Source organism: Salvelinus fontinalis, chromosome 24 (assembly GCF_029448725.1).
Source record: "Salvelinus fontinalis isolate EN_2023a chromosome 24, ASM2944872v1, whole genome shotgun sequence".
In the NCBI taxonomy this organism is placed as follows: domain Eukaryota; kingdom Metazoa; phylum Chordata; class Actinopteri; order Salmoniformes; family Salmonidae; genus Salvelinus; species Salvelinus fontinalis.
The window spans coordinates 38283247-38297542 of NC_074688.1; the positions used below are offsets into that span (position 1 = coordinate 38283247).

Here is a 14296-nt window from a genome sequence, read left to right on the forward strand (position 1 = left end):
ACTCTGTAGTCAATCTCTACAGGAGTCTCTGTAGTCAGTCTCTGCCTCTGCAGGAGACTCTAAGTCAGTCTCTGCCTCTGCAGGAGTCTCTGTAGTCAGTCTCTGCAGGAGTCTCTGTAGTCAGTCTCTGCCTCTGCAGGAGTCTCTGTAGTCAGTCTCTGCCTCTGCAGGAGTCTCTGTAGTCAGTCTCTGCCTTTGCAGGAGTCTCTGTAGTCAGTCTCTGCCTCTGCAGGAGTCTCTGTAGTCAGTCTCTGCCTCTGCAAGAGTCTCTGTAGTCAGTCTCTGCCTCTGCAAGAGTCTCTGTAGTCAGTCTCTGCCTCTGCAGGAGTCTCTGTAGTCAGTCTCTGCAGGAGTCTCTGTAGTCAGTCTCTGCCTCTGCAGGAGTCTCAGTAGTCAGTCTCTGCATCTGCAGGTGTATCTGTAGTCAGTCGCTGCCTCTGCAGGAGTCTCTGTAGTCAGTCTCTGCCTCTGTAGTCAGTCTCTGCCTCTGCAGGAGTCTCTGTAGTCAGTCTCTGCAGGAGTCTCTGTAGTCAGTCTCTACAGGAGTCTCTGTAGTCAGTCTCTACAGGAGTCTCTGTAGTCAGTCTCTGCAGGAGACTCTGTAGTCAGTCTCTACAGGAGTCTCTGTAGTCAGTCTCTGCAGTCAGTCTCTGTAGTCAGTCTCTGCAGTCAGTCTCTGCAGTCAGTCTCTGTAGTCAGTCTCTGTAGTCAGTCTCTGCAGTCGGTCTCTGTAGTCAGTCTCTGCCTCTGCAGGAGTCTCTGTAGTCAGTCTCTGCAGGAGTCTCTGTAGTCAGTCTCTACAGGAGTCTCTGTAGTCAGTCTCTGCAGTCAGTCTCTGTAGTCAGTCTCTGCCTCTGCAGTCAGTCTCTGCCTCTGCAGGAGTCTCTGTAGTCAGTCTCTGCAACCTGTCTACCTAGGAGACCAGTCAGCAAGAACAGCTTTTGTCCACTAGAGATCTCTGTTGTGCATCAGTAAAACCAAACCTATTCTCATGAAGTACTGAGCAGTGTTCAATTCAACATGTTGTGATCGGGGTTGGTGTCTTGTGGGTGGCTTAGAAACAGAAGACATGATGTTCATAGTAACAGTTTACTCAAGTTTTATTCACAGAAATATAAAGTTATGTCAAGTACATCACTCAGTACAAAATTGCACAGACTCTTAAACTCAGCCAGACAACAGAAATCAACACTACATGTTAAGTACAATGAAGAGGACACCACTCCGGCCCTAGCCTCTGATATGTGACCAAGTCTGCTGTGAGTCACTGGTTGCACTGAGGATCTCACTGAGAACAATGACATCAATAAGACTTGATAGGAAAATGTCATTTACAACAGCTGAGGAATAAATACTCTTAAAAAAAAAAAAAAAAAAGATTTAAAAATTGGCACATTTACCATTAACTGCCCCCCCCACATTCCTCCTCCTGTCAGTCTGATATGGCCATTATGGTGACAACGATTGTTGCCCTATGCTAGACAGGACTAATTACAAATGCTATTTTAATACTAACCTGTTACCGATTCTGTCCTAGCATGACCATCTAGGGACTACTGTACAGTTCTAGGTCCTTACCCTAGAGTTAACCATGCAGCGGTACCAGTATGTAACACTAAGTCCCCCAAACTACGGTCGTCAAGTCCCCCAAACTACGGTCGTCAAGTCCCCCAAACTACGGTCGTCAAGTCCCCCAAACTACGGTCGTCAAGTCCCCCAAACTACGGTCGTCAAGTCCCCCAAACTACGGTCGTCAAGTCCCCCAAACTACGGTCGTCAAGTCCCCCAAACTACGGTCGTCAAGTCCCCCAAATTACGGTCGTCAAGTCCCCCAAACTACGGTCGTCAAGTCCCCTAAACTACGGTCGTCAAGTCCCCTAAACTACGGTCGTCAAGTCCCCTAAACTACGGTCGTCAAGTCCCCTAAACTACGGTCGTCAAGTCCCCTAAACTACGGTCGTCAAGTCCCCTAAACTACGGTCGTCAAGTCCCCTAAACTACGGTCGTCAAGTCCCCTAAACTACGGTCGTCAAGTCCCCTAAACTACGGTCGTCAAGTCCCCTAAACTACGGTCGTCAAGTCCCCTAAACTACGGTCGTCAAGTCCCCTAAACTACGGTCGTCAAGTCCCCTAAACTACGGTCGTCAAGTCCCCTAAACTACGGTCGTCAAGTCCCCTAAACTACGGTCGTCAAGTCCCCTAAACTACGGTCGTCAAGTCCCCTAAACTACGGTCGTCAAGTCCCCTAAACTACGGTCGTCAAGTCCCCCTGTTTCAGCTGGTTTTCCTGTATTCTAATTCCATAATCAACCAGTTCTTTAGAACGTTCCAAACCAATTTTTAAAAATGAGTCAAGTCTTCAGGTTTCTGAAAATGATATGATACCTCAGACAGAAACCCATCACACAAAGGGGCGGTATAGGACCAGGTACAGAAAACACAACTGTAGCACATCAAACATCAGGCTTGGAGCTGGACATCAGACATCAGTCAAACCCATAGAGGTCAGCCAGAACAACCCCCCCCCCCAGGTTCTGTTGTTTTTATACTGTAATACTGTAACCTATGATATATCCTCTGATATAGCTGATCATATCGCATGGCTTTCAGTTGTCTTGGAGGTGCTTGCCATCGTACAGCACCTGTGTGTCTATATGTAAGATACCCCCTTCCAGTAGATTCTGGATTGTCCCCACCAACAACCGTCCGTGGAAACGAAACATGTTGAATATTATGCATTGAATTTGACTGAATTACAGTAGCAGCCTTCGATGTGAAAATGTTGCCGGCTGCACCATGTTAATATGTGTTCTGGTTGGTGGAGATGCTGAGCTGTGTTCTGGTTGGTGGAGATACTGAGCTGTGTTCTGGTTGGTGGAGATACTGAGCTGTGTTCTGGTTGGTGGAGATGCTGAGCTGTGTTCTGGTTGGTGGAGATACTGAGCTGTGTTCTGGTTGGTGGAGATACTGAGCTGTGTTCTGGTTGGTGGAGATACTGAGCTGTGTTCTGGTTGGTGGAGATACTGAGCTGTGTTCTGGTTGGTGGAGATGCTGAGCTGTGTTCTGGTTGGTGGAGATACTGAGCTGTGTTCTGGTTGGTGGAGATACTGAGCTGTGTTCTGGTTGGTGGAGATGCTGAGCTGTGTTCTGGTTGGTGGAGATACTGAGCTGTGTTCTGGTTGGTGGAGATGCTGAGCTGGAATGCTGAGCTGTGTTCTGGTTGGTGGAGATACTGAGCTGTGTTCTGGTTGGTGGAGATGCTGAGCTGGAATGCTGAGCTGTGTTCTGGTTGGTGGAGATACTGAGCTGTGTTCTGGTTGGTGGAGATGCTGAGCTGTGTTCTGGTTGGTGGAGATGCTGAGCTGGAATGCTGAGCTGTGTTCTGGTTGGTGGAGATGCTGAGCTGTGTTCTGGTTGGTGGAGATGTGAGCTGTGTTCTGGTTGGTGGAGATGTGAGCTGTGTTCTGGTTGGTGGAGATGCTGAGCTGGAATGCTGAGCTGTGTTCTGGTTGGTGGAGATGCTGAGCTGTGTTCTGGTTGGTGGAGATACTGAGCTGTGTTCTGGTTGGTGGAGATGTGAGCTGGAATGCTGAGCTGTGTTCTGGTTGGTGGAGATACGGAGCTGTGTTCTGGTTGGTGGAGATGTGAGCTGGAATGCTGAGCTGTGTTCTGGTTGGTGGAGATGCTGAGCTGTGTTCTGGTTGGTGGAGATGCTGAGCTGTGTTCTGGTTGGTGGAGATACTGAGCTGTGTTCTGGTTGGTGGAGATACTGAGCTGTGTTCTGGTTGGTGGAGATGTGAGCTGGAATGCTGAGCTGTGTTCTGGTTGGTGGAGATACTGAGCTGTGTTCTGGTTGGTGGAGATGCTGAGCTGGAATGCTGAGCTGTGTTCTGGTTGGTGGAGATACTGAGCTGTGTTCTGGTTGGTGGAGATGCTGAGCTGTGTTCTGGTTGGTGGAGATGCTGAGCTGGAATGCTGAGCTGTGTTCTGGTTGGTGGAGATGCTGAGCTGTGTTCTGGTTGGTGGAGATGTGAGCTGTGTTCTGGTTGGTGGAGATGCTGAGCTGGAATGCTGAGCTGTGTTCTGGTTGGTGGAGATGCTGAGCTGTGTTCTGGTTGGTGGAGATACTGAGCTGTGTTCTGGTTGGTGGAGATGTGAGCTGGAATGCTGAGCTGTGTTCTGGTTGGTGGAGATACGGAGCTGTGTTCTGGTTGGTGGAGATGTGAGCTGGAATGCTGAGCTGTGTTCTGGTTGGTGGAGATGCTGAGCTGTGTTCTGGTTGGTGGAGATGCTGAGCTGTGTTCTGGTTGGTGGAGATACTGAGCTGTGTTCTGGTTGGTGGAGATACTGAGCTGTGTTCTGGTTGGTGGAGATGTGAGCTGGAATGCTGAGCTGTGTTCTGGTTGGTGGAGATGTGAGCTGGAATGCTGAGCTGTGTTCTGGTTGGTGGAGATGTGGATCATGTGTTCTGGATTGGGATCAATTCCATTGAAGTTCCAGTCAATTCAGGAAGTACACTGAGGTTCTAATTCTCTTTATTGCTTTTCAAGAGGACAATTTGGAATTGGAATTTGGTTTCCTTTCTGAATTGACTGGAATCGAAATGACCCCCAACCCTGCATGTTTCATCACTCTGACCTGAGGTCATCACTGCCAATGAGACGGCCCGTCAGTCACACATCATATGGTCAAAGTGCTGTGTAACTGACGGGCACTAGGACCTTTTGCCTGTACACTAAGAACATCTGAAATAACACCAACACACCCATCACTATACTGATGTTACCATTCATTTTGGCAAAGCTACAGGAGGAGAAAGAGTGTTGTATTTGTCACTCCCCTTGGGGACAGTGAGGATATCCGGGACAGACTAGAAGCAGCTTCACAAACATTAGGGTTATGCTCAAGAGGGCCTGGGGAGGAAAACCATTTAGGTAGGGTAGCTTCAGCTCTGGTTACTTAGCAGGGCGGTAACAGGCTTTGTTCCTAGGGAATTGTGGGTAGAGCAGACAGGAAGTGGTCTGGTGAAGTGAATCAAAACCTCCACTGGGCCATTTCCTCTCTCTCTCTCTCTCTCTCTACCATCCCTGTCTCTCTCCATCCATCCTTCTATCTGTCTCCATTCCTATCTCTCGCTCTCCTTCTCCATCCACCCCTCATCACTCACTCTCCCTCCCTCCCCCTCTCCTCCTCCATCCATCCATCTCTCCCACTGTCTCCATTCATCCCTCCCTCTCTCTCAAGACTAAATCATCTGTTTCTTCATATCCTTAATGTCAGCTGATGAGGGTGGCCACAGAGCCAGGGGTTAACTGGACACAGACACACGTTGGAGAAACAGGACATCTCTTGGAACACAAACAAGCAAATAAACAAGATAATGAGTGATCCATGTCCATCCACACTCCCCAGCCATCCGTGACATTTCACCTATTTAGTCCAAATCCCTGTACGTCCTGTGTCTCAGCCAATGTGAGCTCCCGGGTTTGGTTGCGCCCAGTCTCAGTAGAAGGAGTACTGGTTCTCCACAGCTCTGGCCCTGCGTGTTCCGTCTGTCTCTTGGTAGTCCTCCGAGGCACCACTAGAGGGATCTAGCAGACGTTCTGAGCTGTTGCTCCTGCTAACCAGCCCCTCGCCTCCTCCTCCTCCTCCGCTGCCTGGCTCACCACGGGAGAGGGAAGGAAGGGCGATGGGCGAGGATGAGGAGCTGGATGAGATCGGGGTGTCGGAGGGGGGCCCTGCCGGCTGCGAGAACCCAGGGAGGTGAAGGGTTGGCTGGATTGGGTCAGTCCAGCAGCCTTGGTCCCTGGGTGGGGTGGGGAGCTGAGGCACGGTCACATCTGTGTGAGAGCAGTAGAGAGAGACGGGATATCTGTCTGTAAGAAAAGAGCAGTGTTAAAAGGCCTGATACTTTGATAAAAACAAACTGTATCTTTCATTAAAATGCCAAACATAAACACAAGTTAAAGTGTTGACGACCTTCTATACCATCACCCCTCTTGGTGGGACAACAACAATTGTGCCACTGATGAAAACACGGCTGAGCAGCGTGTATCAATAACGCTTTTTACACGCTGGACCAACAACCCACTGTGTGTGTGTGTGTGTGTGTGTGTGTCCAGGGGGAAACAGAGGGTCTCTTTGTGAGTGTTGGGTTGGGGCCTGAGGCTGGGCCTGTTGTATAATCACCCTCTGTCTCCCCCGTCTCTCCCTATGCACAGGAGGGCATTCATCCCCTGCCAGGTGAGTGGGTGGGGTGCGGTGGGGGTTGAGGGGGTGGCGTGGTTAAAACATCTAGTTAAAACCTTTAAGACGGAGGAAAACATCAGTCTGAGGTCATCCCACTGAAAGGTTGCTGTTTTTTCCCCAAGCGATTCCCTGGACCGAGTGATGTTGTTGTTTCCAGCAAGACTGTCCTCTTTAATAACACGGGTCAGACAGAGCTACCCGGGGCGGTCCTCTTTAATAACACGGGTCAGACAGAGCTACCCGGGGCGGTCCTCGTTAATAACACGGGTCAGACAGAGTTACCCGGGGCGGTCCTCTTTAATAACACGGGTCAGACAGAGCTACCCGTGGCGGTCCTCGTTAATAACACGGGTCAGACAGAGCTACCCGGGGCGGTCCTCTTTAATAACACGGGTCAGACAGAGCTACCCGGGGCGGTCCTCGTTAATAACACGGGTCAGACAGAGTTACCCGGGGCGGTCCTCTTTAATAACACGGGTCAGACAGAGCTACCCGGGACGGTCCTCGTTAATAACACGGGTCAGACAGAGCTACCCGGGGCGGTCCTCTTTAATAACACGGGTCAGACAGAGCTACCCGGGGCGGTCCTCCTTAATAACACGGGTCAGACAGAGCTACCTGAGGGCTGTCCTCTTTAATAACACGGGTCAGACAGAGCTACCCGGGGCGGTCCTCGTTAATAACACGGGTCAGACAGAGCTACCCGGGGCGGTCCTCGTTAATAACACGGGTCAGACAGAGCTACCCGGGGCGGTCCTCTTTAATAACACGGGTCAGACAGAGCTACCCGGGGCGGTCCTCTTTAATAACACGGGTCAGACAGAGCTACCCGGGGCGGTCCTCTTTAATAACACGGGTCAGACAGAGCTACCCGGGGCGGTCCTCTTTAATAACACGGGTCAGACAGAGCTACCCGGGGCGGTCCTCTTTAATAACACGGGTCAGACAGAGCTACCCGGGGCGGTCCTCTTTAATAACACGGGTCAGACAGAGCTACCCGGGGCGGTCCTCTTTAATAACACGGGTCAGACAGAGCTACCCGGGGCGGTCCTCGTTAATAACACGGGTCAGACAGAGCTACCCGGGGCGGTCCTCGTTAATAACACGGGTCAGACAGAGCTACCCGGGGCGGTCCTCTTTAATAACACGGGTCAGACAGAGCTACCTGAGGGCGGTCCTCTTTAATAACACGGGTCAGACAGAGCTACCCGGGGCGGTCCTCTTTAATAACACGGGTCAGACAGAGCTACCCCGGGGCGGTCCAAACTGATCAGAAATGACAAACTGGTTCTAGAAAGACATTCTCAACATTGAACCAGTTAAGAGAGCTTTAGAGTATATATATATATATAAACCTGTTGTTCATGTTTAGAGGTGTGTGGTGTACCTGTGTGTGTGTGTACCCGTGTGTGTGGTGTACCTGTGTGTGTGGTGTACCTGTGGGGGTAACCTGTACTTGTACGTAGGAACGCAGTGTGATGTCAGCGGAGCCCCCTGACTCCAGAGGGATGGGGTGGGCATGGAAATGCCTGAGCATATCTGACACGGTGTGGAACCACAGATGATGAACATGACACTGGCCGTTACCATTCACCGACAGACGCAGGTGCTTGAGGGAAGAGAGAGGAGAAGAAGGGGAGGGGGGGAGAGAGGGAATTGTGAGTAATATAAAGTTTCACTTGTAACACTCCTGTACATTAATGTAAGAGAGAGAGAGGGAAAATAAGAGGTGAAGAATAGAGAGAGGGGAGAGAGAGGAGAAGAGAGGGGAGTAGAGAGAGGAGAGGAGAGAGGAGAAGAGAGGGGAGAGAGAGGAGTAGAGGGGAGAGAGAAGAGTAGAGGGGAGAGAGAGGAGTAGAGGGGAGAGAGAGGAGTAGAGGGGAGTAGAGAGGAGTAGAGGGGAGTAGAGAGGGGAGAGAGAGGAGTAGAGAGAGGAGAAGAGAGGAGAAGAGAGGAGTAGAGAGGGTAGAGAGAGGAGAAGAGGAGTAGAGAGGAGTAGAGAGGAGTAGAGAGGGGAGTAGAGAGGGGAGTAGAGAGGGTAGAGAGAGGAGAAGAGAGGGGAGAGTGAGGAGAAGAGAGAGGGGAGAAGAGGGGAAGTAGAGGGGTAGAGACGGGAGAGAGAAGAGAGGGGAGAGAGAGGAGTAGAGGGGAGAGAGAAGAGTAGAGGGGAGAGAGAGGAGTAGAGGGGAGAGAGAGGAGTAGAGGGGAGAGAGGGGAGAAGAGAGGAGTATAGAGGGGAGAAGAGAGGAGTAGAGAGGAGTAGAGAGGGGAGAGAGAGGAGTAGAGAGGGGAGAGAGAGGAGTAGAGAGGGGAGAGAGAGGAGTAGAGAGGGGAGAAGAGAGGAGTAGAGAGGGGAGAAGAGAGGAGTAGAGGGGAGAGAGAGGAGTAGAGGGGAGTAGAGAGGGGAGAGAGAGGAGAAGAGAGGGGAGAGAGAGGAGAAGAGAGGAGTAGAGAGGAGTAGAGAGGGGAGTAGAGGGTAGAGAGGAGTAGAGAGGGTAGAGAGAGGAGAGTGAGGAGAAGAGAGAGAGGAGTAGAGGGAAGTAGAGAGGGGTAGAGACGGGAGAGAGAGGAGTAGAGAGGGGAGAGAGAGGAGTAGAGAGGAGTAGAGAGGGGAGAAGAGAGGAGTAGAGAGGGGAGAAGAGAGGAGTAGAGAGGGGAGAAGAGAGGAGTAGAGAGGGGAGAAGAGAGGAGTAGAGAGGGGAGAAGAGAGGAGTAGAGGGGAGAGAGGAGAAGAGAGGAGTAGAGAGGGGAGAGAGAGGAGTAGAGAGGGGAGAGAGAGGAGTAGAGAGGGGAGAGAGAGGGGAGAAGAGAGGAGTAGAGAGGGGAGAAGAGAGGAGTAGAGAGGGGAGAAGAGAGGAGTAGAGAGGGGAGAGAGAGGAGTAGAGAGAGGAGAGGAGAGAGGAGAAGAGAGGGGAGAGAGAGGAGTAGAGAGGAGTAGAGAGGGGTGAAGAGAGGAGTAGAGAGGGGAGAAGAGAGGAGTAGAGAGGGGAGAGAGAGGAGTAGAGAGGGGAGAGAGAGGAGTAGAGAGGGGAGAGAGGGGAGTAGAGAGAGGAGAGGAGAGAGGAGAAGAGAGGGGAGAGAGAGGAGTAGAGGGGAGAGAGAAGAGTAGAGGGGAGAGAGAGGAGTAGAGGGGAGAGAGAGGAGTAGAGGGGAGTAGAGAGGGGTAGAGACGGGAGAGAGAGGAGTAGAGAGGGGAGAGAGAGGAGTAGAGAGGAGTAGAGAGGAGTAGAGAGGGGAGAAGAGAGGAGTAGAGAGGGGAGAAGAGAGGAGTAGAGAGGGGAGAAGAGAGGAGAAGAGAGGAGTAGAGAGGGGAGAAGAGAGGAGTAGAGGGGAGAGAGGAGAAGAGAGGAGTAGAGAGGGGAGAGAGAGGAGTAGAGAGGGGAGAGAGAGGAGTAGAGAGGGGAGAGAGAGGGGAGAAGAGAGGAGTAGAGAGGGGAGAAGAGAGGAGTAGAGAGGGGAGAAGAGAGGAGTAGAGAGGGGAGAGAGAGGAGTAGAGAGGAGTAGAGAGGGGTGAAGAGAGGAGTAGAGAGGGGAGAAGAGAGGAGTAGAGAGGGGAGAGAGAGGAGTAGAGAGGGGAGAGAGAGGAGTAGAGAGGGGAGAGAGGGGAGTAGAGAGAGGAGAGGAGAGAGGAGAAGAGAGGGGAGAGAGAGGAGTAGAGAGGAGTAGAGAGGGGTGAAGAGAGGAGTAGAGAGGGGAGAAGAGAGGAGTAGAGAGGGGAGAGAGAGGAGTAGAGAGGGGAGAGAGAGGAGTAGAGAGGGGAGAGAGGGGAGTAGAGAGAGGAGAGGAGAGAGGAGAAGAGAGGGGAGAGAGAGGAGTAGAGGGGAGAGAGAAGAGTAGAGGGGAGAGAGAGGAGTAGAGGGGAGAGAGAGGAGTAGAGGGGAGTAGAGAGGGGTAGAGACGGGAGAGAGAGGAGTAGAGAGGGGAGAGAGAGGAGTAGAGAGGAGTAGAGAGGAGTAGAGAGGAGTAGAGAGGGGAGAAGAGAGGAGTAGAGAGGGGAGAAGAGAGGAGTAGAGAGGGGAGAAGAGAGGAGTAGAGGGGAGAGAGGAGAAGAGAGGAGTAGAGAGGGGAGAGAGAGGAGTAGAGAGGGGAGAGAGAGGGGAGAAGAGAGGAGTAGAGAGGGGAGAAGAGAGGAGTAGAGAGGGGAGAAGAGAGGAGTAGAGAGGGGAGAGAGAGGAGTAGAGAGGGGAGAGAGAGGAGTAGAGAGGGGAGAGAGAGGAGTAGAGAGGGAAGAGAGGGGAGTAGAGAGAGGAGAGGAGAGAGGAGAAGAGAGGGGAGAGAGAGGAGTAGAGGGGAGAGAGAAGAGTAGAGGGGAGAGAGAGGAGTAGAGGGGAGAGAGAGGAGTAGAGGGGAGAGAGAGGAGTAGAGGGGAGAGAGAGGGGAGAGAGAGGAGTAGAGAGAGGAGAAGAGAGGAGAAGAGAGGAGTAGAGAGGGTAGAGAGGAGTAGAGAGGAGTAGAGAGGGGAGTAGAGAGGGGAGTAGAGAGGGTAGAGAGAGGAGAAGAGAGGGGAGAGTGAGGAGAAGAGAGAGGGGAGAAGAGGGGAAGTAGAGGGGTAGAGACGGGAGAGAGAGGAGTAGAGAGGGGAGAGAGAGGAGTAGAGAGGAGTAGAGAGGAGTAGAGAGAGGAGTAGAGAGGAGTAGAGAGGGGTGAAGAGAGGAGTAGAGAGGGGAGAAGAGAGGAGTAGAGGGGAGAGAGGAGAAGAGAGGAGAAGAGAGGGGAGAGAGAGGAGTAGAGAGGGGAGAGAGAGGAGTAGAGAGGGGAGAGAGAGGAGTATAGAGGGGAGAAGAGAGGAGTATAGAGGGGAGAAGAGAGGAGTAGAGAGGGGAGAAGAGAGGAGTAGAGAGGAGTAGAGAGGGGAGAAGAGAGGAGTAGAGAGGGGAGAGAGAGGAGTAGAGAGGAGTAGAGAGGGGAGAAGAGAGGAGTAGAGAGGGGAGAAGAGAGGAGTAGAGGGGAGAGAGGAGAAGAGAGGAGAAGAGAGGGGAGAGAGAGGAGTAGAGAGGGGAGAGAGAGGAGTAGAGAGGGGAGAGAGAGGAGTATAGAGGGGAGAAGAGAGGAGTATAGAGGGGAGAAGAGAGGAGTAGAGAGGGGAGAAGAGAGGAGTAGAGAGGGGAGAGAGGGGAGTAGAGAGGGGAGAGAGAGGAGTAGAGAGGGGAGAAGAGAGGAGTAGAGGGGAGAGAGAGGAGTAGAGAGGGGAGAGAGAGGAGAAGAGAGGGGAGAGAGAGGAGAAGAGAGGAGTAGAGAGGAGTAGAGAGGGGAGTAGAGAGGGTAGAGAGGAGTAGAGAGGGTAGAGAGAGGAGAGTGAGGAGAAGAGAGAGGGGAGAAGAGGGGAGAGAGAGGAGTAGAGGGAAGTAGAGAGGGGTAGAGACGGGAGAGAGAGGAGTAGAGAGGGGAGAGAGAGGAGTAGAGAGGAGTAGAGAGGAGTAGAGAGGGGAGAAGAGAGGAGTAGAGAGGGGAGAAGAGAGGAGTAAAGAGGGGAGAAGAGAGGAGTAGAGAGGGGAGAAGAGAGGAGTAGAGGGGAGAGAGGAGAAGAGAGGAGTAGAGAGGGGAGAGAGAGGAGTAGAGAGGGGAGAGAGAGGAGTAGAGAGGGGAGAGAGAGGAGTAGAGAGGAGTAGAGAGGGGAGAAGAGAGGAGTAGAGAGGGGAGAAGAGAGGAGTAGAGAGGGGAGAAGAAAGGAGTAGAGAGGGGAGAGAGAGGAGTAGAGAGGGGAGAGAGAGGAGTAGAGAGGGGAGAGAGGAGAGAGGAGTAGAGAGGAGAGAGGAGTAGAGAGGAGAAGAGAGGAGAGGGGAGTAGAGGGGAGAGAGGAGTAGAGAGAGGAGAAGAGAGAGCGGAGTATAGAGGGGAGTAGAGAGGGGAGAGAGAGAGGGGAGAAGAGAGTAGAGAGAGGAGAAGAGAGAGAGAGGGGAGTAGAGAGAGGAGTAGAGAGGAGAGAGAGAGAGAGAGGGGAGTAGAGAGAGAGGGGAGTAGAGAGAGAGGGGAGAAGAGAGGAGTAGAGAGGAGAGAGAGAGAGGAGTAGAGAGAGGAGTAGAGAGTAGAGAAGAGAGTAGAGAAGAGAGTAGAGAAGAGAGCAGAGAAGAGAGTAGAGAAGAGAGTAGAGAAGAGAGCATGGGAACAGACCTGTTCAGACCTGCATGGGAGTGTTTCTCACTCTACTAGAAGACACGGTCCAATCGCAAACCAGCCCCTAAAGACCTACTTCCCATGTAGAGATCTGACTGGATTTGATTAGTGTAAGCAATATGGTAATAGCTCCATCCACCTTGTCCTGTGATAGGCTAGATATAAGTTAAACCATATTGCTTATACTAATCAAATCCTCTCAGATCTCCACAAGTGCGTAGGGGTCCATTTGGAATTTGGCCTATCCCACTTTACAGTGTGCATGCCCATAATATCCACACCACTACGTAGGTCTGGGCTAAACAGGGACCTTCTCAATAGGCTGGCAGCAACCTGTCCTGTTTCCTGAAAGCAAATCTTTCCGTTGGCATCTTATGATTGAAGATCAGTGCATGTGAAGGGGAGGAGGTAGAGGTAAACCGCCTGCGATTGGCTGACCTTGGCGTTGCCCTGTCTGCGAATGGCTGACCTTGGTGTTTCCCTTTCTGTGATTGGCTCACCTTAGCTTTGCCCTGGAAGTTAAAGGTGAGGACGTACTCTCCCGGGCGCGTCTCGCTTTGGCGAATCACAAACAGCCCGTGGCTCCTAGCTCCGCCCGCCAGCACCAGTTGGGCAGCACGCACGCGTGACAATGTCCCGTGGAACCATGGGTACTCGGCCAGGCTGGGGTCCGCCTCCGCCTCAGTCACCCCGTCACCTAGAACCCCTGAAGGGAGGAGACAAAGATGAGAGATCACATGATAAAAGGTAGACCACACCTTATTGATATTAAGTTGCATCCCCTTTTGTCCTCAGAACAGCCTTCATTTGTCGGGGCGGGGACTTTACAAGGTGTCGAAAGCGTTCCGCAGGGCCCATGTTGACTCCAATGCTTCCCACAGTTGTGTCAAGTTGGCTGGATGTCCTTTGGGTGGGGGACCATTCTTGACATGCAGAGGAAACAGAACAGGAAGACAAACCCGGCAGCGTTGCAGTTCTTGGCAGACTCAAACCGGTGCGCCTGGTACCTACTACCATACCCCGTTCAAAAGGAACTTAAATATTTTGTCTTGTACATTCACCCTCTGAATGGCACACATACACAATCCATGTCTCAATTGTCTCAAGACTTAAAAATCCTTCTTTAACCCCGTCTCCTCCCCTTCGTCTACACTGATTGAAGTGGATTTAAAAAGTGACATCAATAAGGGATCATAGCTTTCACCTGGATTCACCTGGTCAGTCTGTCATGGCATGTTTTGTACACTCAGGGTATAATAATGATATGGCATTTAGCAGACACGTATCCAGGGTTATCTGCTATATGTGCACGCACTTACGGGCCATGAGTGTTACGGGGCCATGAGTGTTACGGGGCCATGAGTGTTACGGGGCCATGAGTGTTACGGGGCCATGAGTGTTACGGGGCCATGAGAGTTACGGAGCCATGAGTGTTACGGGGCCATGAGTGTTACGGGGCCATGAGTGTTACGGGGCCATGAGAGTTACGGGGCCATGAGAGTTACGGGGCCATGAGTGTTACGGGGCCATGAGTGTTACGGGGCCATGAGTGTTACGGGGCCATGAGTGTTACGGGCCTTACTGTTACGGAGCCATGAGAGTTACGGAGCCATGAGTGTTACGGGGCCATGAGTGTTACGGGGCCATGAGTGTTACGGGGCCATGAGTGTTACGGGGCCATGAGTGTTACGGGGCCTAATCATAGATTTACACATAGAATCCCTATCAATAGAATCTCTATGGAGCTAGTTGTAAAAATGTGTAATTTAACTTTTAACACATTTAAAACCTTTTATTGTGGCATAAACACAGGAAGGTCATGATGTTTTCATGTGGTTGTCAATCACCTCATAAAGGACTCCTTCACTAGGCTCTACCGGCGCACGTTCATCCACTTACAACATATCACCTCATAAAGGACTCCTTCACTAGG

At 51.8% G+C, this 14296-nt stretch overlaps 1 protein-coding gene across 4 annotated transcripts in view; it reads right to left on the reverse strand.

The window, feature by feature from the left end:
• Window positions 1-1082: 1082 nt before the first annotated feature.
• The window catches only part of LOC129822405 (SH2B adapter protein 2-like), a 48357-nt gene continuing 35143 nt past the window's right edge, over window positions 1083-14296 (reverse strand). For 2 of the 4 annotated variants that reach the window (XM_055880664.1, XM_055880665.1), the window contains exons 7-9: window positions 12864-13069; window positions 7687-7858; window positions 1083-5876 (exon numbers count right to left, since the gene is read on the reverse strand). In XM_055880664.1, coding sequence (XP_055736639.1) covers window positions 5503-5876; window positions 7687-7858; window positions 12864-13069 — 752 coding nt within the window. In that variant the 3' untranslated portion in view covers window positions 1083-5502. Of the gene's footprint in view, window positions 5877-7669; window positions 7859-12863; window positions 13070-14296 lie in introns of all 4 variants that reach the window. The other 2 variants (XR_008754485.1, XM_055880666.1) reach the window with 2 other exon arrangements.